Source organism: Cricetulus griseus, chromosome X (assembly GCF_003668045.3).
Source record: "Cricetulus griseus strain 17A/GY chromosome X, alternate assembly CriGri-PICRH-1.0, whole genome shotgun sequence".
Classification (NCBI taxonomy): Eukaryota; Metazoa; Chordata; class Mammalia; order Rodentia; family Cricetidae; genus Cricetulus; species Cricetulus griseus.
In genome coordinates, this window is record NC_048604.1 from 73910081 (window position 1) to 73934447 (window position 24367).

Below are 24367 nucleotides of genomic sequence, written 5' to 3' on the forward strand. Positions count from 1 at the left end.
CCCCCCATAACAACCATGCCCCTAGGCTTGACAATTAATAAAAGTTTTCTGTGTAGAAAGCTTTCTGATATACACTTCGTACTATGAAGTACTCAGATGTCCCACCTCCCAGCCTATCCATTTGTGTTGAAGAGTGTGTGTTACTAGAACTATGATGGAAATTACATACACCAGAACAATTTATCTTCCACAGACCTACCAGAAAGGAAAATATCCCTGTACCGGAATGAGCAGACTCAAAAGTCTGGAAAATCTAAGTCCAGAGATCACCACTGGCCTCAGAGAAAGTGAAGTACTAGCAGAATGCTGAACGATTTCCAAACTCCAGCTTTAGGCGGGGTGAAAGGCAAGAACCCCATGTGATTATTCAAAAATACAGAAGGAGGGACGAATGTGTGGTAAGACTAGCATTTTGGAAAAATATAGCTAAGTAAAGCAGAAACCAGCAGCCACCAGTGTTTCCAGTCTCTTCAGCATCAGGAGGATGGAAGAAAGAACAACATTGGCTCCACATAAGATGGAGATTTCATTGGTCCTACTGTTCCTGGGCCACCTAATGGTGCTCACCCACGGTAAGATAGCATACTGATGCCTGACTAACACTTCTTTTATTTTTTTTAGATTTTTTATTTAAATTAGAAACAAGCTTGCTTCACGTGTCAATCCCAGGTTCCTCTCCCGCCCCTCCTCCCCCAGCCCCCACCAACTCCCTCAAGACCCCACCCCATTGCCCCTCTGCTCTCCAGGGAGGGTGAGGCCTCCATGGGGGATCCCAAAAGTCTATTATATCATCCCAGACAGGACCTAGGCCCTCCCCCATGTGTCCAGGCTAAGAGAGCACCCCTCCATGTGGAATGGGCTCCCAAAGTCCATTCGTACACCAGGGATAAATACTGATCCACTACCCGAGGCCGCATAGATTGCCGAGGCCTCCATTGACACCTACGTACAGGGGGTTTGTATCAGTCCCATGCAGGCCTCTCAGCCATCAGTCTGGGGTCCATGATCTCCCCTTTGTTCAGGTCAGCTGTTTCTGTGGTTTTCACCAGCCCAGGACATGGGGGATCAGGAAGGTTGAGTCGGGGGAAGAATAGAGGAGAGCAGGATGAGAGATACCATAATAGAGGGAGCCATTATAGGTTTGAGGAGAGATCTGGCACTAGGAAGATTTCCGGAGATCTACAAGGATGACACCAACTGTCAATCTAAGCAATAGTGGAGAGGCTACCTTAAATGCCCTTCCCTGATAATGAGATTGATGACTACCTTATATGCCATCTTGGAGCCTTCATCCAGTGGCTGATGGAAGCAGAGGCAGACACCCACAGCTAAACACTGAACTGACTACCACTTCTACCTCTGGCAGAGGATGTGGGTGTTGATGTGTTTACTGAAAAAAAAGCTTATTCCTAATAGTCAGTCATAGTTACTGTGACTGCAAGTTTTCTGAACTTTGTGCAAAAGGGAGGGAAGTCATTGAAATCTGGTAAAATTTCCAGAAGCTGCCTTGGGTAGAAATTGGAACACTTCTTTTGGAAAGTATCTGCATGATTTTCCAGAGTTTCAAGGATATCAGAAGTCTCCAGTGTCATGCAAACTTCCTATATTCTCCTTTTCCCTTGAAATTCTAATAATAACTAACTTCTCGTTTCCAAGTTTTGATTCTTGCTACAATATACAGCTCCCAACGAATAAATGTTTAGTAAGTAAGTGTGAGCATAGAAGAAACCTGTAGCCAGGGACAGTGGGGCACACATTTAATCCTAGCACTTAGAAGTCAGAGGCACTCTAATTGATCTCTGTGAATTCAAGGACACATTGGTCTATATAGAAAGCTTCGGGCTGTCTTATGCTACATAGTGAGACTCGGTTTCTAAATAAACAAATAAAAGTAGCATGTACTATCAATTATAATCATTTACAAGTGCTTAGCATTTGTTGTTCATACACTTTTAGAGTACAGACATTTACTAATTCCCACCAGACTCTATCCAGGAGCATTTCCAAATATTACTTGTGTTATACTAAATCCACCTCTCTGTTGTTTCTATCCAAGGACTTCTCACTATCAACCCAGAACACATATTCTTGCTTTTTCCAGGCCAGCACTTCAAATGTATGAAAAAGGAAGAAACTCTGTCCCCTCAATTCTCCTCTTCTCCAAGCTAAACATCTCTAAATTCTTCAACTAAAGGACTTGCTATATTACTTACTGCTGTGATAACTCACTACCTTATGGACATAGTAGCCCAGTTGCAGGAGCTGTTTGTGGGAATCTAATTCGAGATACACAGGGGCATTTCTGTGAATGTGAATCTTCCTCCACACTCATTAATAATTCAAGGAAACTAACTGCCTTTCAGGAAATTAAGCACATGTAAGAACTAAGTAGGACTCAGTATGGGGCAAAGGGATTCTTTCTCAATTTCTGATTTATCCATCTTTCTAGAGGGTAAGACTGGATCAATCATTACTTGAAGTATCTAGCAATAGTGTATTATGATTATTTGGGTTTTTTTTGTTTTTACCAAAGTTGGCCTGTCTAATGGCTAAAATATGCCATGTCTGTTCCAAGATTTCCTGATGATGGCAAAGCCCTTAGAGTCAAGTTCAGTGTCTCCATTAATAGACACTCCGGCACTTAGCAATATGTCCAGGAAGCTGGATAGCATAACCTCACTCTCTTCACAAGTCACTATATTCTACCTGCTTAACTGAATATATGTTAAATAAAAAATTATTTGGTAATACCTTCCATTTTGAAATTGCATCTACCAGGAAAGACATTGCCTAAACAACTCCTGTCCCCAGTTGAATAAAATACAAAATCATCAAGATATGAGCTTATGTATGAAAAATTCTAATAAAAGGCAATGGGCCCCCATCTTTTTTGTCTCTGGGCTCCTCTCTCCAGCCCAAGGAGAAATTTCCTTTGTTTCTACCACAATCACTAGCACAACCAACTCTAGAGATTAGCTCAGGTTCTTTTCTTTTCCAAACCAAGCATGGATGAAATCTTTGTCCCTCTCAGGATATATATTTCCAATATTTTCATAAGAACTAAAAGAAATGAAAAAAGAAAAAAGGAATAAGGATGAAAGATCAGCTAGCCTTACTTTCAAAGGACAAGTTTCAAAGCTAATAGCTAATGGTTTGGCTAAATAGGAATATGCACCCAGTCTCTTTTCTTCACCATTATATTCCCCTACTGATTATCTCTTTCACACTTGCAGAAAAGAACTTGAGTTTGTGTCCCAATCATTGAGTCTTTCTCTTGAATGAACAAAAAAGATAATAGAGCAGAGGGCTGTTTCAAGCATGTATCTACCCAAAATAAACTACTTCCGTTTCAACTCTTCACCATTCTTCCTACATCCCATTTGAAAACGGTGAAAGAAAAACTACAGACAAGTAAAATATCACAGAATCCCTAAAAATTAGTCTACTCTAAGTCTCTATATACTACTTGGGAAGAAAATTTGGTCCTTCGGTTTACTCAGAGTCACCTCCTTGTAAGACAGTGCCATAAAGGGGACCTGAAACCACTATAGTTTAAGAATGTTAAGGATTTCATCCCACAAACTGACTCAGATTGATGAGAAAGCTAACAGAATAGCCCCGGGATGATGAAAGAATGATAGAAGGAAAAGTGTTTCTTAGAAAGCTGTTGAGCCTGTCCCTCACACCCTCACTGGGGCGAACATGTCATCTGTGCTTGCTCATTTTCCTTTGTTCCCTGTCTTTAGGCCATCCCATCCTAAAAGCACCAGAGACTGTGATAGGGACCTGGAAAAGGGATTTGACACTTCCCTGCATCTATGTTCCCCTGAGAGGCTACAGTCAAGTTTTGGTGAAATGGCTGGTACAGCGTGGATCTGACCCAGTCACCATCTTCCTACGGGACTCCTCAGGAGACCATATCCAGCAGGCAAAGTACAGAGGCCGCCTAAAAGTGAGCCACAAGATTCCAGGGGATGTGTCTCTCCAACTGAATGTCCTACAGATGGATGATAGGAGTCACTACACATGTGAGGTCACCTGGCAGACCCCTGATGGAAACCAAGTGATGAGATACAAGATTATTGAGCTCCGTGTCCAGAAATGTAAGTCACAGTGAAAGCAAAGCCACAATAGAGTACTGTGATCCTAGTCACATCTCAGAAGTTTAGAGGCCTTGGTTTCTATGTATATAGGTTCTTTCTAGTTCTATGTGTGAATCACAGGATCCTCGAGGTCATCACCCCATTTGAGAATTTAAATAGTGTTGGGAAATGCATTACTTTTAAAAACCTCTCCCTCTGACACCCCATCTCTCCTATATTTAGAAAAGCCTTTCTGAGAGAGGTAGTTCCCCATTAGCTGCACTTCCCATTTTACCACAAAACTTTGCAAACTGAAATCAGCATTGTCCTCTGCATAACAAAAGCCCAACCTCTGTCCATTCACACACAACCATATAAAATTCTGTGCAGCGGCAGACCTTACTGCCAATGCTTCCTTCTTTTAACCACATTTCCTCGGGTTTTCTAGAGTTTGTGTGAGTGATTCTTCCTAGATTATTTGCTGGCTCATTTGCTAGCCAATACTTTAAGTGTTCTCAAAGTTGATATTACTGTTGCTGTACACCTAGAGTACTTTCACTTCACTCAGCTTGAATATTGTCATTTCTAATCTTTCATCTACAGGTTGTCTCTGTCGTCACTCTTTTAATTATTTCTTTCCCAGTACAGTAATTTTTAGTTGGATGTAATATAATGGGAATTTATAATTTTCCCCTCTGTGTGTTTTAGAGTTGTAACCGGGAAATCATTGTCTGTAATCATACCTTGAAGTGGCTTTTTATGCTGACTTCTAATAGATTCAGTGTTCCCAATCTCACGTTGATGCCTTTAATCCACTTTGGTTGATTTTTACACAGGGTAATAGAGGTCAGGTTTCAATCTTGATGATCCCCACTTTTCCCAGAACCATTTATTGAAAAGGTTTCTCTGATGTGATTTTGTACATAGACAAGCAATTAGTTGATTTTAGACATATCAGCTTATTTCTGGGATTTCTACTCTGTTTTACTGACCTATGTGTATTTGTATAGTAGTATTATGCTGGCTTTGGTAATTATACTTCTGTAATATGTCCCAAAGTCAGATATTGCAATGACTTCAGCCTTCTATGAGAATGGTGCATCAAAATACTTTAGTCATTTCAGAATTATATTTGACTAATTATTGTTGAGTTGTGAATATAGCTTATTTGCTTGGAATACTAGAGACTTTTAAATTATTTTATCATCATTATTATTGTTGTTGTTGTTTACATCCCAACTGCACTTTCCCCTCCCTCCTCTCCTTCCAGTCCTTCCCCCAACCTCCCCTCTTGTTCCCTGCCAATCCATTCCTCCTCCATTTCTATTAAAAAAAAAAAAGCAGGCCTCTCATGGATATCAACCAAGCATGGCATATCAAGTTGCAGTAAGACTAGGCATTTCCCCTCATATTAAGGTTGGACTAAGGCAAGCCAGTATAAGGAATAGTGTCCCAAGATCCAGCAAAAGAGTTAAAGACAGCCCCTGATCCCACTGTTATGAGTCCCACAAGAGGACCAAGCTACACAACTATCACATATATGGAGAGGGCCTAGGTAAGACCTATTGTGGCACCCTGATTATCACATCAGTCTCTGTGAGCCTCCATGAGCCCAGGTGAGTTGATTCTATGGGTTTTCTTCTGATGTCCTTGTTCCCTCTGACTCCTACAATCCTTCCTCCCCTTCTTCTACAAAATTGCCTAAGCTCTGCCTAATGTTTGGATGTGGGTCTTGCATCTGTTTCCATCAGTTGCAAGATGAAGCCTCCCTCTGATGACCATTGGGCTAGGCACCAATCTATGAGTATAGCAGAATATTGTTAGAATATTGTTAGGCATCATTTCATTGACTTATTTTCTAATCATGTTTAGTTCTATCCTAGGTCTCTAGGCCATCCAACCTCTGATTCCTGGCACTCCAGGCAGTGTCAGGGGTAGGCCCACTCATGTGGCATAGGTATCAAACTGGACCAGTCATTGGTTGGCCACTCTCACAATTTCTGAACCACCTTTACCCTACACAGCTTGTAGGCAGAACAAATTGTAAGTTGAAGGTTGTGTGGCTGGGTTAGTCTTATGAAATACGTTATTTGCAAGTATTTCCCCCCATTCTTGATGTTGTATGCACATGTACCATATTCATGTCTGTTGTCTGTAATGGTCAGAAGAAGGATAAAATGCTCTAGAACTGGAGTTATAGATGGTTGTAAGCCATCACATTGGTGCTGAGAACCAAACCCCAGGTCCTTTGCCAGAGCAGCCACTGCTCTAAAGGGTTAAGCCATCCCTCTGGCACAAAATGTTTTTTTTTTTTTTTTTACTTTCATGATAGTAACCTTCAAGGCCCCAGAGTTTTTAATTTTGTTGAAGTCTAGTCTGTTTTTATAGGATGTCCCATCAGACACAGCATTCCGTAACTTGCTCAAGGACTGGTAGAATTGAATAGTGAAGCTTTTTGACCCGATCTTTTCTTTCTAAGTAGTTGTTTAACTAGAAATTCAATATTTTTTTTACTCATTTAAATCCCATAATTTCAATTTTCCTGGCTTATCTTTAGAAGTTAACATCTACTTTATAAGATTTATTATTTTTATGTATGTGAGTGTTTTGCCTGCAGGCATGTGTGTCTTAGTTACTTTTCTACTGCATTGATAAAATATTATAACCAATGTATAAAGGAAAGAGTTTAATTGGGCTTACAGCTTCAAAGGGTTAGAGTCTATGATGCCAGAGCAAAGGCATAGCTGCAGGAACAATTAGAACTCACATCTTGATCTGAAAGCAGGAGACTGAAAGAGAGAACACTGGGAATGGCAGAAATCTTGATACTTCAAAGCCCACCTCAAGTGACACATTTCCTCCAATAAGGCCACGCCTGCTAATCCTTCCCAAACTGTTGCACCAACTGAGGACCACAGTTTCAAATATATGAACCTATAGGGTCTGTTTCCTTTCAAACCACCATAATATGTACAAAGTACCTGTCTGGTGCCTGTGGAGGACAGAAGAGCATACAGACTCCTTGGAACTTGGACTATATACAGTAACAGATGGCTATGTCAATGCTGGGAACCATACCCAGGTCCTCTACAGTAGCAAAAATAACTCTTAACCATTAATTCAACACTCCAGGCCCTACTTCTAACTTTATTTTATTCAGTTTGAGAACATGCTTAATATTTCAGATATTTTTAAAATTTACCGAGATTTGTTTTATACACAAAATATGGTCTGTATCAAATAATGTTCCATGTGTACTTAATAATAGTATCAACTCTACTATTATTATATGAAGTATTCTACATATGCCACTGTTGGTTAATAGTGTTGTTCAACCCTTGAATCTCCTTAATAATCTTCTTTATAGTTGTACACATTCTTTAAACTGGGATATTGAATTTAAATTTATTGGTAAATGGACCATTTCTCACCCCAATTTTATTAACTTTTTCTTCATGAATATCGGGGGCTCTGTTATTATCAGTGTATGCTTATAAATGAATTTTTCTCCTTCACAAAAAATAATTTTATGATTACAAATTGTTCTTCTTTGTACCTAGGGAAAAATTCTTAAATATAATTTGTCTTATACCAGTATATCTTGGCTTTATCTTGACAAATGACTGCATGGTCCATCTTTTGGCATTCCTTTACTTTAAAACTTTTTTCCTTTGAGTACTATAATATTGTTTTTGATCTTTTGACTTTTTGAGAGGCCCTCCAGAAAGCACCCAAATAAATCAAACATGGAGGCTCATTCTTAGTTGTGAATGTCTGGCCTTAGCTTGGCTTGTTTCTAGCCAGCTTTTCTTAAGTTATCCCATCTACATTTTCTCTCTGGGCTTTTATTTTTCTTACTTGTATATCTTACTTTTCTTCTTACTTTGTGCCTGGCTGGGTGGCTCGGTGACTGGCCTATGACATCCTTTTCTCCTTGATCTCTTGTTCCTTCTTCCTTTTCCTCATTCCTCCTTCTATTTATACACCCTACCTTCCAGAGCCACCTATCCTTGTTCCTGCCTCGCTATTGGCCATTGAGCTCTTTATTGGACCATCAGGTGTTTTAGACAGGCAAAGAATCACAGCCTCACAGTTAAACAAATGCAGCATAAACAAAAGCAGCACACCTTAAAATAATATTCTACCATAGAGTATTAAGCAAGTACATCATATAGTCAGATTTGATAATTTGAGACTCTCTGCCTTTAAATCTGAAATTTTCTACTCATATTTAATCTAATTATTAATAAAGTAGGATATATATCTGCCAATTTGATATGTGTATTCTTCATCCTTTATACTTATTTCTACATTCCTCCATTGGTTCTACCTTTGTTGCTTAATAGATCATTTCTAGTGTATTATATAGTTCAATTATTATTCACTTTTTTTTTTTACTGTGCTGGCTTGTTTTATGTCAGCTTCATACAAGCTAGAGTCGTTTTGGATGAAGCAACCTCAACTGAGAAAATACTCCCACTAGAGTGACTGTAAGCAAGCCTGTGGTGAATTCTTGGCTGATAATTGATGTGAGATGGCCCATTTTACCTCAGGCAGTACCCTCCACTAGGATGGTGGGCTTTGGTGCTATAAGGAAGCAGGCTGAGTAAACCATGGGGAGAATCCAATAAGCAACATTCCTCCATGGCTTCTGCTTCTGAAGTTCCTGCTTCTAGGTTCCTACCATGAGTCCCTGCCATGACTTCTCTAAGTAAAAGAGCATGACCTGAGGTTTGTAAGCTGAAACAAACTCTTTCTTCTCAGGTTGCTCTGGGTCACAGTGTTTTATCACAACCATAGTAATCTTAATTAAAACATTTACTAAGTATTTTCATTATTTCTGTCTGTGCAATATAATCAATTCTTAATTTATTGTATTTATTCCAATTCAATTTCATAGTATACAAGATGATGTTTGTATATAGCTCAATTTCTTATCATTTAATTCTATCATTACTGCGAATTACTTCTTAGTATATTATAATAGTATGAGTATTGATTTCAAATTATTGTTTTCTGGGGCTGGAGAGATGGCTTAGTCATTAAAGACTGGGCTCACAACCAAAAAGTAGTATTGTTTTATAAAGAATTTTGTTGTTTAGTTTTTAAGTCAGGTTGGAATATTCAATATTTGCCTCTACAGTTACTCTACTGGTGTTTGTATTATTTCTTCATATTAGTTTTGGATATGATCCACTGCCCCTTTATTTTAGCTTAAAGAATGCCTTTTAACATTTCTTATGAGTCCTCTCTACTAGAGGATATTCTCACAATCATTATTTTTCTGGTAAATGTCTTGATTTCTTCCTCATTTTCATTTGGGAGTTGTTTGTATTTTACATGGGGGTTTTCTATGCTTCCCAAACTAAATTTATACTTGTAGTTGAGACTACAAGAACAAACTTGCTCTATTTATTTGTTTTTAATTTGTTTTATTGTTTGTTTGTTCAGGGTGGTGATTTTTAGAAACTAATTTTGTATAGTCTTTTGTATTCGTTGTCATGAGGTAGCCACTGAATTCACTATTTGATTAGCTTAGAAATCATCTAATAACTGAATAGAGCTTTTCTTAACTGCCAGGGGCAAACATATCATGTATTATTTACCAGAGAACTATGTTGCTTGTTTAGCAATGATATCAGTGTGCATACAGTTTGCAATTATGGCAAATCGTTTACTCTCTGTTAGTATGAAACCTGAAGGCTAACTTAAGTGTGATATAAACAAGCCTTTAAGAAAGGATATAACATCCTTGACTCTGGGAAGTTTTCAAACTTTTCAAACTTCTTGGAGATGTCTCATTTGTAAGCATTTCTTTTTAAAATTCTTGGTCACTCTCTTCTTTCTCCAAACTGTTATCCATTGCTTTAGGCTTCAGTGTGACAAATTTTCTCCTAGCCATAGAGAGAGACTTTTAGTAAGGTGCTAAATAAAACAAGCATTTGAAGTCAGATTTTTCAAGAAATCATTAGTTAGGTCAAATAAAGATAGTATTCCTGAAATGAACTACTTACTCTTGAACCTAGAATAGGGTATTAGATTTTATTACCTCTGAGAGAAGTTGAAATGCCACAAAGCTTCATGCTATTACTAAAACTGGTCTGTTTTTCTTCCATAAACACCATAAATTCCTATGAAACAATTTCAAAATTCTGGGGAAAATAAGGATATCAAAATATTTCAGTTATGCCTTTATTTCTGTGAGGAAGTAAATTTTTAGAAGTAATTATTTCACCATTTTCATTGAAGTCACCGAATAGCACCTTCTTTGACAGAATTCTGAAGTCTTTCTCAAGGATGAATCACTATATTTTAGTTACAAGTTAGTGATTACTAAAATATATTTCCTCAACCAAGTTTTCATACCCTCTCAAGTCTGGATATAGATTCATTGAAAGTCGTTGAACCTTGTCTTATGAACTCTAACTTATAATGATTTGTGAGGAGTAATAAACAGGCAATAGAAGTTACCAGCATCATGAAGGGAGTGTTGAGAGATCCAACTTAATTCCTAATCTTACTAGTATCTCCAACTGTTTATCTAAGGGTCCGAGATTCCTTAACAATGCTCATTTTTCCTTGCAGACTCCTCCAATCCACGTATAATCAATACTGAACCACTTCCAACCGTGCAATCCTCTTTGGAAGGTAAGTTTTACTAAGGCTTTTTTACAGAATTCTTCAAAATGTTTAGAAATCAAGGATTTGCAATTCCTTTGACTTTGGGCAAAGCAATCACTGTGTTACTCAGAAAGATCATTATAGTAAATGAATGAATACAAAAGAAACACAGCAAAGATTTAAGGGTAGTGGAAAAGTTGAATCATGAATATATACTTTTGTTTGTGAAGAAAGCATTGTATCACATTTTTCTAACCTGTTTTACTATGTGACTTTGAGCATAATACTTCTTTGTACATATTCTTTCCATTGATAACCATTTATAACAAAAAATTGAGATGTTTTGCCTCATATTACAATATAGACCAATGATATGTCTTGTTGTGGGAAATTTGATCCCACTGTGAAACCCCAAGACTGTTAATGAAATCAACCTTGGATCAGAGCTGGTGCTGGCAGGACCAGAAACCCCACCAATCCCAGTCGTGTCCTGAGCAGCAGAGTGCTGACCACAGGGCAGCAAAGCTGCAGATGGTAGTTAAAACGTCAGTAAATTCAGGTGTAGCCGCTAAGCCAACAGTAAAACAGAAGAGATCAACAGCAAAGACATTAAGTCTTTTCCACCATTCCTGACCCTCACATCCCTTCAGTGCAAGATGAGGTCTCTGGCCTGCATTCTTTGTTCTTGCAGCAGTGACTAGCATGAAATCAACGTGTGACTGGACCACTACGGTGAGTGGAAAACTTGAAGAGACCACAGCTGCCTCAGTGAATGGAAAACGTGAGAGGGCCACACCTGACCCAGTGAATGAGAAAACCATTGCTGGCCCAAGTAAGAGTAACATTAATAATTCTTTCATTCTTTCTTGATTCTGAACTTTGTGACTCATAAGTTCTCTATATTCAGCTCCACAAACCATTAAGGATGAGCCCAACAGCTAAATTGGGTAGATAAGATAGAAGGGAAAGACAAAGATACAAGAATGAAAAATGTCTGATTTAGGTTAAAGAAAGTGATAAATGTGTTCTTCGTTTGTTTTCTATTGTGATAGAAATACATTTCACAAACACTGAAAAAAAAGTAGGAGTAGGACCATAAACTCAGCCATCTAACCTAAGAGGCAGGAAATGGAACAGGTAAATATCAAAGCAATCCTCCACTGCTTTAATTCCTGACTACGAGTTTGGCAGCAGCTCACAGCTAATTTTTATTCCACCAAAGTCCCAACCATTTGAAAATCAGGAACCCAGGGATTAAAATCTCAAAGAGAAAATACTCTGTATTATTTCATCACAATCTTCTAGTCAGCTAATGTGCACTGACATGCCTAAATTGATTCTTAAAATAATAAACTTCTTTCACGTTGATTATTAGCTGCTACACTTAAACAATAACATTCCCAGTTTCACTTGGGCTGCTATAGGACATCCACCAGAACTCTCCAGATTATTTCATGGTCTTGAAACGAGTTGTTAATTCCAGATATCCCACAGAACATCTATGACTCCAAGTATCCATCAAATATCTGTTTTGATTATTCAGTGTGAAATAGTTTGATAACTATTTCTCATTGTTTTGTGCTCTTACTTGGTATCATTGAAGGCACACTTCTTTTTATGAATCTAGGAATTGAACCAGTGATCTCAAACATGCTACATAAATGCTCTACTAATAAATAAAATAAAAAGCACAGCAAAAATCATTATGAGTAGGTAAGACCAGGCAGAAGAATGAATTTCAAGGATGGGAGACAAGATAAAGAAAATAATACATAAAGAAATACATAAAGAAAATATTAATGAATACAACTAAAATTAAGGAACACAACTTGAGAAGTAATGGATACATTCAGGAGACCAAAACTAATAATAGCCCATACAGTTGAAGAAGGAGCAGAGATTAAGTCAAAATCCTTACACAATATATCCAATGAAATTATGGCCAAGAATTTTCCAAATTTAGAGAAAAATACACATCCAAACAAAGTACTAACTAAAATGATGTACAGGGAAAATGCCAACTCACAGACAGAGGCAAAAATGTCCACATAACATCAAATTATTTGTCAGCTGTTAAGGGTTATCGTGTGCGCTCAAGGATGAACTATAGTCCGTGATGGTAAGACTTTATTCAGGTAAACACCAGTCCAAAACGCAAGCCAGAGCGAGCTCACAGGAAGCAAGCTAGCGCAGCCAGAGAGAAGGCCATGGTCTCCATGTGCAGCCCTTAAGAACCTGACCTTATGTCACCCCGACTTCCCTTCACCCCGCCTTCATGCGCGGGTCCAGGTACACCTGGCACATGTCCGGGTTGCCTGGGGCGGGGCTAGGGTGTCTCCCTACAGTCAGCAACACTAAAATCCAAGAAATCATGCAATGATATATTTCAAGCTCTGAAAATATTCATTGTCAACTGAGATTGGTATTTTCAGCAAAGTTATATCTTAGGATTAATTGAGAATAGGAGCCACTGAAACCAGGAAATGGGTGACAGGGCAGTCCCTATATGAACAGTCTGAGGGGGCAAAATGCCCAAGAGCACATTGTGTTATGCTGTGAAAATGAATCCTGAATTGTGTTGGATACTCCAAAGTGTGGATGATTCTAGAGTCATGAAACATATGGCAAGGAGAACTGCAGATAGGGAGTGGTAACAGCCCAAGAAAGAGGTACCTGTTGCAGGCAACAAGGCAGGAGTGGCAGAGTCATATAACCAACCACCATGGCACCAGAAATGAGACTACATGAGTTGATGTCTGCCCTGCTAGTCTCTCTTTGGTCCATTATTTCCTTACTCTCCCCCCATTTCTCCCTTTTGGAATGGTAATGTGTATTCTTTGCCATTTGATGTTAGAAGTATGTGATCTGCTTTTTGATTTTGCAGGAGGCTACAGATAAGAAATTTACTGGGGTCTCAGAAGAGACATTGGACTTTTAAATAGTTTTGAGACTATCACAGATTGTGAGGACTTTTGAAGTTTGTCTAAGGGCATTTTGTATTATCACGTAGCCATAAACATATCAAGGTCAAAGAGTGGAATGTGATGACTTGAATGTCAGTGTCCCTATAGGTTTATTGAGTTTTGAGTCCCCAGTTGGTGGCACTATTTAGAGATAGAATGGTTTTTCTGGAGGAAGTACATCACTGGGGTTGCCCTTTGAGAGTTTATAGTATCAACCCAGTTCCAGATTCCTTTCACTGCACTATGTTTGATGTTGAGGAATGTGATTGAACTCTCAGCTTCCTGCTTCTGTTGCCCTGCCCATGATTCTTGCTATGCTTCCCTGCCACGACACACTTTTATCCATCTGGGACCATAAACTTCTTGTTCTTTAAGTTGCCTTTAGTCATGGTGTTTTATCACAGCAATAGATAAGTAACTACTACAATAAAGCATAGGTGTTTAGAAACTAATCTATTTCTTAGTCTTCTGGGTTTTAAAAATACATTTTAAAGTATTTTCTAACAATCCTTCTGATTTTATTGAAGTCTATTTTAACAATTCCCCTTTCATCTTTAATTTCAATAATTTGAGGCTTCTTTCTCTTTTTTGGTTATTTTAACTGGAGTATTTTTTCATCTTAATCTATTTAAAGAAACAAGTATTTGGTTAATGTTGTGTATTTTTCTTCCAGTCAGTGTTTCATTTATTTCAATTCCTAACCTTTATTATGTCTTGTTATATACTGGATTTGGGATTGACCTCTTTTCTCCCTGGAGCCTTGAGGTGTGTATTAATTACTTTTCTAATATATGATGAAACACCATGACCAAAGTAACCTACAGAAGGAAGAGGATACTTTGATATTACAGTTTGAAAGGGTTACAGTCCATGATGGTGGAGTGAAGCAGGTGGCAGGTGTCACACAGTTGAGAGCACATAAGTCCAACTACAAACAAGAAGCCAAGAGAATAAATTTGGGGTGGGGTAGCACATGGCTTTTGAAACCTCAAATTCCACCCCTAGTGATATACTTCCTCCAACAAGACCATCCCTCATAATACTCCTCAAACAGCAATCAACTGGGGATCAAGTATTATAAATTCCAAGACTCATGGGGGACACCTCACTCAAGCCACTACATTCTGCTCCCTAGCCTTAATAGTCTGTTGGTCACATCATAACGCACAATTCATTTAGTCCAACTTCCAAAGTCCCCATAGTCTTGCACAGTCAGAATATTATTTAAAAAGTCCAAAGTCTCTTCTGATTAAATTTATCCTTATGATTACATTGACCCCATCAGAAACATTACAATTAAGATACTCTATTAATTGTAATTCCCTGTAAAATCAAAAAGCAATTGTATCTAACATATAATAACTTATAATATACATTACTATTATAAAAGTGAGATATGTGGCATAGTAAGGAAATACTAGACTAAAGCAAGACTGAAACCCAGAAGGACAAAGTCTCAAATCCTCTAGTCCATAGCTCCATGTCTGATGTCAGAAGGCTTATATGGCTTTACCCCTCCAATTTTGCTGCCCACAACACCATTCCCTGTCAGGCTGTTTCCTCTCCCTTTCTACAGTGGTCTTTCAGGACCACTTTGACCTCTCAGAACTTTCATGGATGGATTTTCTTGCCTCACTTTGCCTGACCTTAAAGGCTATTTGAAACCACAGGGGAAAAATTCATGACCCACTAACTTTTGCATCCTTCATTCCTCCAAAGTCAATTCCATGTGGACAGTGCTGCCAAGTTTGACTGTCAATTTAGTTTTATTATCTCTATAGATATAGAGAAGGCATTTTATAAAGTTCAAAACAGCTTCTTAATAAAAGTTCAGAGAAAATGGGGAGTATATGGGACATACCTCAACACAATTAAATGCTACATATGAACAGTCGGCAGCCAACATTATATTAAGTTAAAAAATGAAGAGCATTCTAAAATATGAAATGAGATAAAGGTATGTATCACCTCCAGTTTTATTAAATACAGTGTTCAAAGCCAGATGGGGGTGGCACACACCTTTAATCCCAGCACTTGGAAGGCAAAAGCAGGCAGATCTCTGTGAGTTTGAGGCCAGCCTAGTCTACAGAGCAAGTTCTGGGACAGCCTCCAGAGCTACAGAGAAGCCCTGTCTCAAAAAATAATAAAGTTTCAGGATACATAATCAACATATAAAATCAATATTTTATATATGCAACAATGAACTTTCTGAACACAAAATGAGAAAAAATATCCCATTCACACTCCTGGGCATATACCAAAAGACTCTACATCCAATCATGAACGTATTTACATATCCATGTTTGCTGTCGCTCTGTTTACAACAAGAAACAAAATCAGCCTATATAACCACCAACAGATGAATGGAAAAGGAAAATACATTAAATACATCAAAGGAATTTTACTCAGCCACAAAGAAAAAAATGAAATGTGAGAAAAATATATGGAACTGGAAAATATGTTAACTATAGTAATCTAGGTTCAATAACATAAATGTTAAATGTTTTTCTCATATGTAGATTCTATCTCCTAATTTTTATGCATGTGCATCTTTGTAAGGATGAGTAAGATATAAGCCAATAAACTAGAAAGAAGCCAATGAGAAGAAAAAAGAAGTAGTGTGTATGTTTGTTTATTTCTTTAGTATAATGTACACGTGTGTTCACATGCTTGCCTGTGTGTGCTCATGTGGAGACCAAAGGTCATCTTTAGATGTTTTCTATTGTTCTCTGCCTTATTTTTTGAGACAGTGTCTCTCATGGGCCTGGAGCTTACTACCTTAACTTGACTGGCTGGCCAACAAGACCAGAGGATTCACCTGTCTCTGTCCCTGAACACTGGTGACAGATTCTCATGACTGTGTCTGATTTTTATGTCGGTAAAGGGGATGTGAACTCTGGCTTTGTTTATACACCAAATTTGTTAGCCACTGAGCCATCTACCTAACCATCCCTCTAAAACAAAACAAAAGAACTAGTTTTAAGGAGGGAGGCAAGGAGAGAAATACAACACATGTGACATAAAATGGTAACTACAGGAAGGAGAAGGATACAAGTGGCAGGAAGGCAGAATGCAGTGGAGGAGAGAAAAATCAATCAAAACAAAGTATGATGAATATGTTATTTTGAGTGCTAATTATAATTAAATGAAAGTCGATAAGAGAAGTGCATCGCCTATCATTCAAATGTGTCATTGAAATTATGAGGAAATTAAAGTCCAGTAACAGATAATGATTTGACTAACTTCACCATTTTAACTTTTCTGTGACTAACATAAAAACTTACCTCAATTTTTGTATATTAAAATGGCATATGTGTATTATCTTATACTTAATGGAAAAGTCTAATATAGTTACTAGTGAGATAAAATCAGGTGCCAATAGTGCTGCAGTCCTTCTGGAAGCTTTGTAGAAGAAGCCATTCTCTGATACTTTCCACTATGTATAAGCTACCCACATTCTTTAGCTCATGACTTCTTTCATCTCTTTTCAAAATTAGCAATGTAATGGGTTCAAATCTCCCTCTGACACTTACCTTCTCCCTTATCTCCTGCCTTCATTATTAAATTGATCCTTATGATTACATTGAGCCCATCAGAAACATTAATGATACTCTCCCTGTTTTAACCACAGACAACTATCAGTCTTAATTCTGCCTTTAACCTTAACTCTTCTTTGTATTACATAAAATTCTAGAAATCCATTAGCAAGCATCTTTAGAGGGAGAACCATTATCTGACCCCTATGGCCATACGGCAAATAAATAAGACTGAGGACTGGAATCTTTGTACAGTGTATTCCTTCAACTATTTGTGTACCTGTATTTGTTACTTATCTTGTTTCTGCAACAAAATACCTGACAAAAGCAACTTAAGGAAGGAAAGGTTTGTTTGGGCTCATAGCTCAAGGGTACACTTGATCATGGCAAGGAAGTCGTAGCAGATAATCACATCCTATCTACAACCAGAAAGCAGAGAATGCTCTGCTTGCTTTCTCTTGTTTATTCTGTTCATGATGCCAGCCCATGGAAGCATGGTGCCCATAGTTAAGGTAAGCTAGAGGCTTGTCTCCTAGAAGCATCTAGATCCTTTTAGGTTGCCAGTATTAACTCTCAAGGTACACTAGATTTCTGAATGGAAATATTTTTGAGGAAAGAGGAACTGGGAACTTGAGCCAAAGAGTACTATAGGGAAAAGAGTCTTTATGACTTAAAGTAAGTTACCAGAATCTCTTGAATATAGCAATTCTGAATAGCTGATGAGTCAGAATGCCAATTTTTTTATCTTAAGGAAAAGTGAAAGCCTCCTGTCTTGGCCCCATGGAAATCTGGCTGTGGCCACAAAGAGCAATCAACCAGTGGGACTATGAGAATTTGTTTTGACATTGTATCTCTGACATTTATAAAGATTTTCTTAAGAATGTGGGATTTTACTTTTCTCTCTGGCAAGCTCAGAACCTCAAGATGCTCTAGGCTGATACTTAGAGTTTCTGATTTGATCTTTTATTCCCAAAGCCAATTTTTGTTTATTTGTCTGCTCTTTAAAAATTTAGCAAAGTTTTTACTGAAACATAGCATATGAATAATGTATAGGTAAATTAATATTTAAAAATCTAAAAAATGTGCACACTTCACAACCACATTACCTGCTGTCTAATCCACACCAAATGATTTATTTTCCTAGTCACTATTGCCATGTCTTATTTTAAGCTGTTTTGTACTCTTATAAAGGAATAAAATAATGTATTTTGTAGCCAGTTTCTTTTACTCAGTGTGTTAATCAGAGTCAGTGGTGGTTTCATATGAATATGTACATATGTTATATGCAAATATATTTACATTGCTAGATAACTGGTTAGTATTATGTATGTGTGTGTATATGTGTGTGTTTAACAATGAATTTATTTTATTCTTGAATGTTAACTGAAAAATTTCCCATTTGAGCCATTATTAATAATTCTTGGATAAACAATATTTCGTCATTGGCACACGTAGCACTAGCTGTACAGGAACCTACCACATGCACCAGCTTGACCTCAGGCTCTCAAAGATCTGCTGGCCTCTGCCTCCCAAACGCCTGGATTAAGGTATATACCACCATTCCCAATCTTGTCTTTTAAAAAGAATATTATGTAAACATTCAATACTTTTATTATAACTTCTTGATTCAGGAGAATTTCATACATATATAAAATGATAAATGATAATGTATAAAATGAAATATGATCATATCTGCCTCTTATTTCTCTCTTCCAATCCCAACCATATATTCTGCAAACTGACCCCTCCTAACTGCATGTCTTCATTGAAGATAACCCACTTATGGTTAGTACCACCCAGATGTACATGAGTTTGGGTCCATCCACTGGCATATAGGAAACCTCTCAGTGGGAACATGCTAAAAACAGAATGAATCTCTCTCCTCCAGAAGCTATCTTCAGTAAGAAGTAGGACCTTTTACCATCTATGCAATAACTTTTGGCTTGCTCATACATCAGTCTTAGCAGATAACTGTAGCTACTATAGTACTATTAATTCATTAATTCAGTAGCTCTGTCATGTCCAGAAAACAGCATTTCACAGCACTCTTTCTCATTGCCTGCTCTTAATCTTCCTGTTCTCTCTTTCATGATGTTCTTTGAGCCTCCCACCCTCTCCAGTGTGTGTGTGTGTGTGTGTGTGTGTGTGTGTGTGTGTGTGTGTGTGTGTGTGTGTGTGTATGTGTGTTAAAGATGTACCATTTAGAAATGAGCTGGTGAGATGGCTCAGAGGTTAAGAGCAGTGGCTGCTCTTCTAGAGGACCCAAGTTCAATTCCAAGCACCCATATGGCAGCTCTAAACTGTCTGTTACTCCAATTCCAGGGGATCCAACACCCTCACATAGACATAAAGCAAGCAAAATATCAAATCACATGAAATAAAAAATAGAAATGAGCCCTCAGTCTCTTCTCAGCACTTTCACCAATTATGTATTTCTGCATTGATTGCTGTCAAATGCAAAATAAGCTTCTTAGTCCAGTACTGAGAGAAGACTAGTTTTATGGGTATAATGTTCAGATAGAAAATTGAATATTTAGAAAAATAAAACCAGCAAGTTCTACTCTAGAGTCTATGATACTCATCACTATCCCCCTGGCAAAACATGGACTTTTGACCAGGATTACAGTACCAGGCATGATATTCCCTCCTGTGGAGCAGCCCTCAGTTCCAATCAGAAAGCTCTTAGTTTTCCTATACTGGTCTTGCTACTATCATGCCATGGTCACATGTTGCCTGGTATGTTGGCATTGTAGTGAGCAAGGTCCAACAGTGGGTAAGGCCTTAGACTGACATCATTTTTTACCAAATACCACTTAGTCTCATTTTATCTTTTAGGGAAGAACCTGACAATCTCTGCCATCATCTGCATCGCCGCCCTTTGCTGCATAGCGGTTGTCACCATGGCTTATATCATGTTCTGCTGCAAAACATTCCAACAAGGTGAGTGATGAGTAGGGATGGTTAGCTTTTGTTTATTCACCCTTTCCAACAGTATACATTCTCCATGAGGCAGTATGTCTAACATTCCAATGATCTTGAAGACTACTTTTAGAGTAATGGTAGAACTAAAATGAGACAGATATTTATTGTCTCTGCAAATAATGTGGTAAGACTTATGAAACAGAATATAAAAATTCAGGGTACCCAGCCAAGAGTTACTATCTTTGTAATGAATCATTTTACAAGAATGGAAGAGAAGCTGTCCTCAAGTTGCTTGCAATTTATGTGAGGATTGCCAATTTGCAACATAGAATTTATCAACCTCGTATATTGCAGAAAGATTAATGATCCAAAATGTAGAGGAGACAATATTGACCAAACACTGAAGAGAAGAGAGTAAGAGCTGGAATAATCACTTTCAAATGGTATAACTTGGTCTGAGTCATACTGAGTGAAGGCAATATGTGAAGAGACAGTATTCCGGGCAAGTGAAACAAAGTAAGCAGAAGTATAAAAGCCTAAACTGCAAATGCAGGTGGATCATCACAAAGAAAAATGCAATTAGATAAATGATAATGAAATACAGGCAAGAATGAAGTTTCCTTGCTAATCATAGCAGGTTTTGAATTCCAGTCCAAAGAATTTCTTCACCAGGCCTTGCCATGGCCCTAAGATTAACCAAATTGTTTAGATTAGGGAAGTAGCATAGTGAAGAAGCTATTTACCGAGTATGGAAAACACAAATTTGAGGAGGATTGGGATGTTTGCTTCTAAGAAAACCTTTGTTATAATTCAGTACCCCTGCACTAGTCATTTTGCCTAGAGTTATCTTGTCTATGTTTCTGTAGCATCTTCAACTCATAAACAAGTAACCAATGATGTTGGCCAGTTACCATGACTGTGATCCACCAGGATGATCTTGGGAGTGGAAATTCCTCAAATACCACCTCCATTTGAAGGAAACCATTCACCATAGTCTTGTTGAGGCTAAGACACTATATATTGTTTGCTTTTTAAAATATCCCCAAATATTTCATAGTTACTAGTAACTCAAGGGAATAAGAAGTCACATTTTATCATTCTTTTTAAGACCCTCGTTGGTGTGGGTCTAGCCCTATTTTCTTCCTGTCCACTCATCCCCTTTACTTACTCTCATTTATAATCACTAAATGCAGACAAGCAACTAAAGCTTTCAGGACATATCTTCATGTTTTGTTTCTTTTTACCCTTCTTAGTTTGCCTCCCCAGAATTCCTGCTTTCTGTTTGTCTTTAAGAAAGACAGCTCTAGAGCAGTACTCTGTACTCAATTTACTCTGTAGTTACTGAACATAGTTTGTATTCCAGATACTGTGTATATAAAGATAACAAACAAACAAACAAACAAAAGATCCCAGAATTGGAAGTAAAGAAGCTCCCACTCCAGTGGGGGAGATAAAACATGGAAATGTGGGTGTCTACAAAACAAAACTTCTGTAGTTTGCATTATTATCTTTCTTGTAATTTAGTTCATGAATTTCCAGTTGCTACCCTGAAAGACAATAAGCACCTAGAAGGAAGAGTGCTATTTCAAGAAATACCCATCTTTGTGCCAGGCTAATCCTCTGGAATAGAGGACAATTCTCCTCCAAAGACACTAGGGGGCAATGATTATCTAGACGGGGTCCTTTTAGTTTTAAGATTTTTAAGTAATTATATTTTATTAATTCAACAAAAAGCCAACTTTTCCGTATATGATATAAACCCGCCCCCACACCAAGCAATATCTTCAGCCTGATGTGCTGAGACACAAATGGTAAAGGGGATGGAGATCAAGCATGTGTACCTTCCACTTCTCTGACAAATCTATATCCCTGTATTTCAACTCATGAAAATATATCTCAATATTAGAAAGCTGGTATCTTGAATTCGCTTCTACCCCCCCCCCCCCGGTTTTGGACTAGTACTGAGGTTTTATGCTTAGTTCTTATCTACCCTCCAAATAAATTTCTAACCTGATTCTTCCTTGTTTTCTAGAGCATGTCTATGAAGTGAGCAGGTAAGATACCATCTCCTTTTGTAACTTATTAACCATTCCATGCCATAAATTCTATTGATTATTGGGCGAAAAACTTGGAGACTAGTCCTAATGGACTCTCTCGGGGTCAGAAAATATTTTACCCTCTCAGATGATTGTTTTCATGTTGTGTCCTGGATCAATGAATGCACAAGATGATTTAGTTTAGGAATACCAACTTTCTGTGCCCACAATCCTTGTCTAGCAGGATCCTGGGAGCCAGTGAATAAGAACTTAGGAGACAGGATGCTAGAAAACAGGATTGAGGACCAAGGTCTTTCTCATGAGTAACTGGGTCTTGGTCCATAGGGTGTGTGCCAGGGAAACCAGCAACTCTGAAGAAACAACCTTCGCAAATGGGTACTTCAATGTTGCACCAGATTCCCATGCTCTGGTCAATGAGTATTCTGATGAGCCCTGCCTGGAACAGGAGTACCAAACCACCATCCAGTTCAACAATGACTATTCCTGCCTGCTGCACACAGTTCCCAGAAACTCTGAAGTACTTGCTACTGAAGACAATAGCATCTGCTAAAATGTCCCACTAAGTGAAGGTCTACTAACATAATTGCCTATGACTTAATCTATTCTTGCCTTCAGTGTAGCTTTCTTTCTTGCTTCCTTTATTCCTAGATAACCTAAAGTATCAACTCTGACAGTGTTGGGGCCACCAGGAAATCCTTGTTTGGCTTATAATTTACTTATACACCTCAAGAAATCTTGCTTCTGGGTTTAGCCTTGGACCCTTCTATGTTCTAGCCTAGGGCCTCCACAACTCCTGTGCAAACACCAGAGAAATTCCCATAGCATTAGAGTTTTTTCTTCATGTCTCAAGGCATCACCAGAAAATCAGATGAGGCTCAGTCTTACCAACTCAAACAATCATCTATGTCCATCATTGCATCTCTTTCTCTGTGGGGAAGGGTACTTTTGATTAATACTGCTAAATCACAGGTCAAGGTAGAGTTCTGTTCCTACACCATGAATCTAATGCTCCTGTATTGTTTTAGTGTTAATAATAATAAATGTTTAAACATGACAGCCACTACAGTTGTGTTTGTCTTCTCTCAAGACACGACAGGACCTACCAAAAATGAGACTAAATAAGATGGTAAGCATGCCTAGAAATATAGATCACTCACTTTTCTGCTCTGTGTGGTGTGTGTGTGTGTGTGTGTGTGTGTGTGTGTGTGTGTGTGTGTGTGTGTGTGTGTTACAAGAAATATAACTCAGGGTTAACCAAGTAATCTAACACTGAGCTATATTCTTATAATCTTTTTACTTTTTATTTGTATGAGATCTCATTAACTTGCACGGTCTTGCTTTTAGTTCATTCTCTAGGCTTTGAACTTCCCAGCTGCCTTAGACTTCCAAGTTGCTGGGATTATAGGCCTATAACACTAGGCCAAGCTATACCTTTGCTTTTCATTGCTGTCAGTTTATCTCTTGGTTACTTGGTCTTTCACATTCCAACCCATGCCATTTCCCTTCTATCTTTTCTTAAGTAATATTCTACATAATATCTATTCTCCATTCATCTTTCTTTCAGCTCTACTTGGGGACTCTTCTCAGGGCAATGGGAAGTTTGGCAAGAAGACCCGCTTCTTTCTCCAAGGACAATGAATATAAATACTTAGTAGTTCCCTTCTTTTCAAAGTATGTGCTCAGCACCACTAAAATCTTTGGGTTAGTCCACAATGTTCATTGGTCATCTTCTCTAACTCCTGAACTTGTCTTACAATGTGGAGAGGATTAAGAGTAACAGATGCAAATGAACTTTGGGAGTCCTCTCCACATAGAGGGATACTCTCTCAGCCTAGACACCTGGGAGAGGGCCTAGGCTCTGCTCCAAATGATATGACAGACTTCAGAGATTGCCCCATGGAAATCCTCACCCTCCCTGAGGAGCAGAGAGGAGATGGGATAGGGGATCAGTGGGGGGCAGGAGAGGAGGGGAGGGAGAGGGAACTGGGATTGACATGTAAAATAAGCTTGTTTCTAATTTAAATTAAAAATAAATTACAAAAAAAGAGTAACAGATTCTTTTTTAATGACAGGGAAGGAGAGGGAGAAGAGGGAAGAGGAGGGAAGGGAAAGGTGAAGGGAAGGGGAAGGGTAGCAGGAGAAGGGAAGGTGGGGAACTATATATTTAAGTACATTTGAAATGAAAT

At 38.2% G+C, this 24367-nt stretch overlaps 1 protein-coding gene across 1 annotated transcript; it reads left to right on the plus strand.

Annotated features, from left to right (window-relative positions):
• Positions 1-294: 294 nt before the first annotated feature.
• On the plus strand, positions 295-23235 carry Vsig4 (V-set and immunoglobulin domain containing 4). Its single transcript, XM_027431921.2, is given in 8 exon segments — positions 295-572; positions 3747-4103; positions 10668-10730; positions 11395-11535; positions 20038-20142; positions 22157-22178; positions 22506-22647; positions 22649-23235. Coding segments are annotated over 8 exon segments (1014 nt in total). The 5' UTR covers positions 295-484; the 3' UTR covers positions 22745-23235.
• Positions 23236-24367: the final 1132 nt, after the last annotated feature.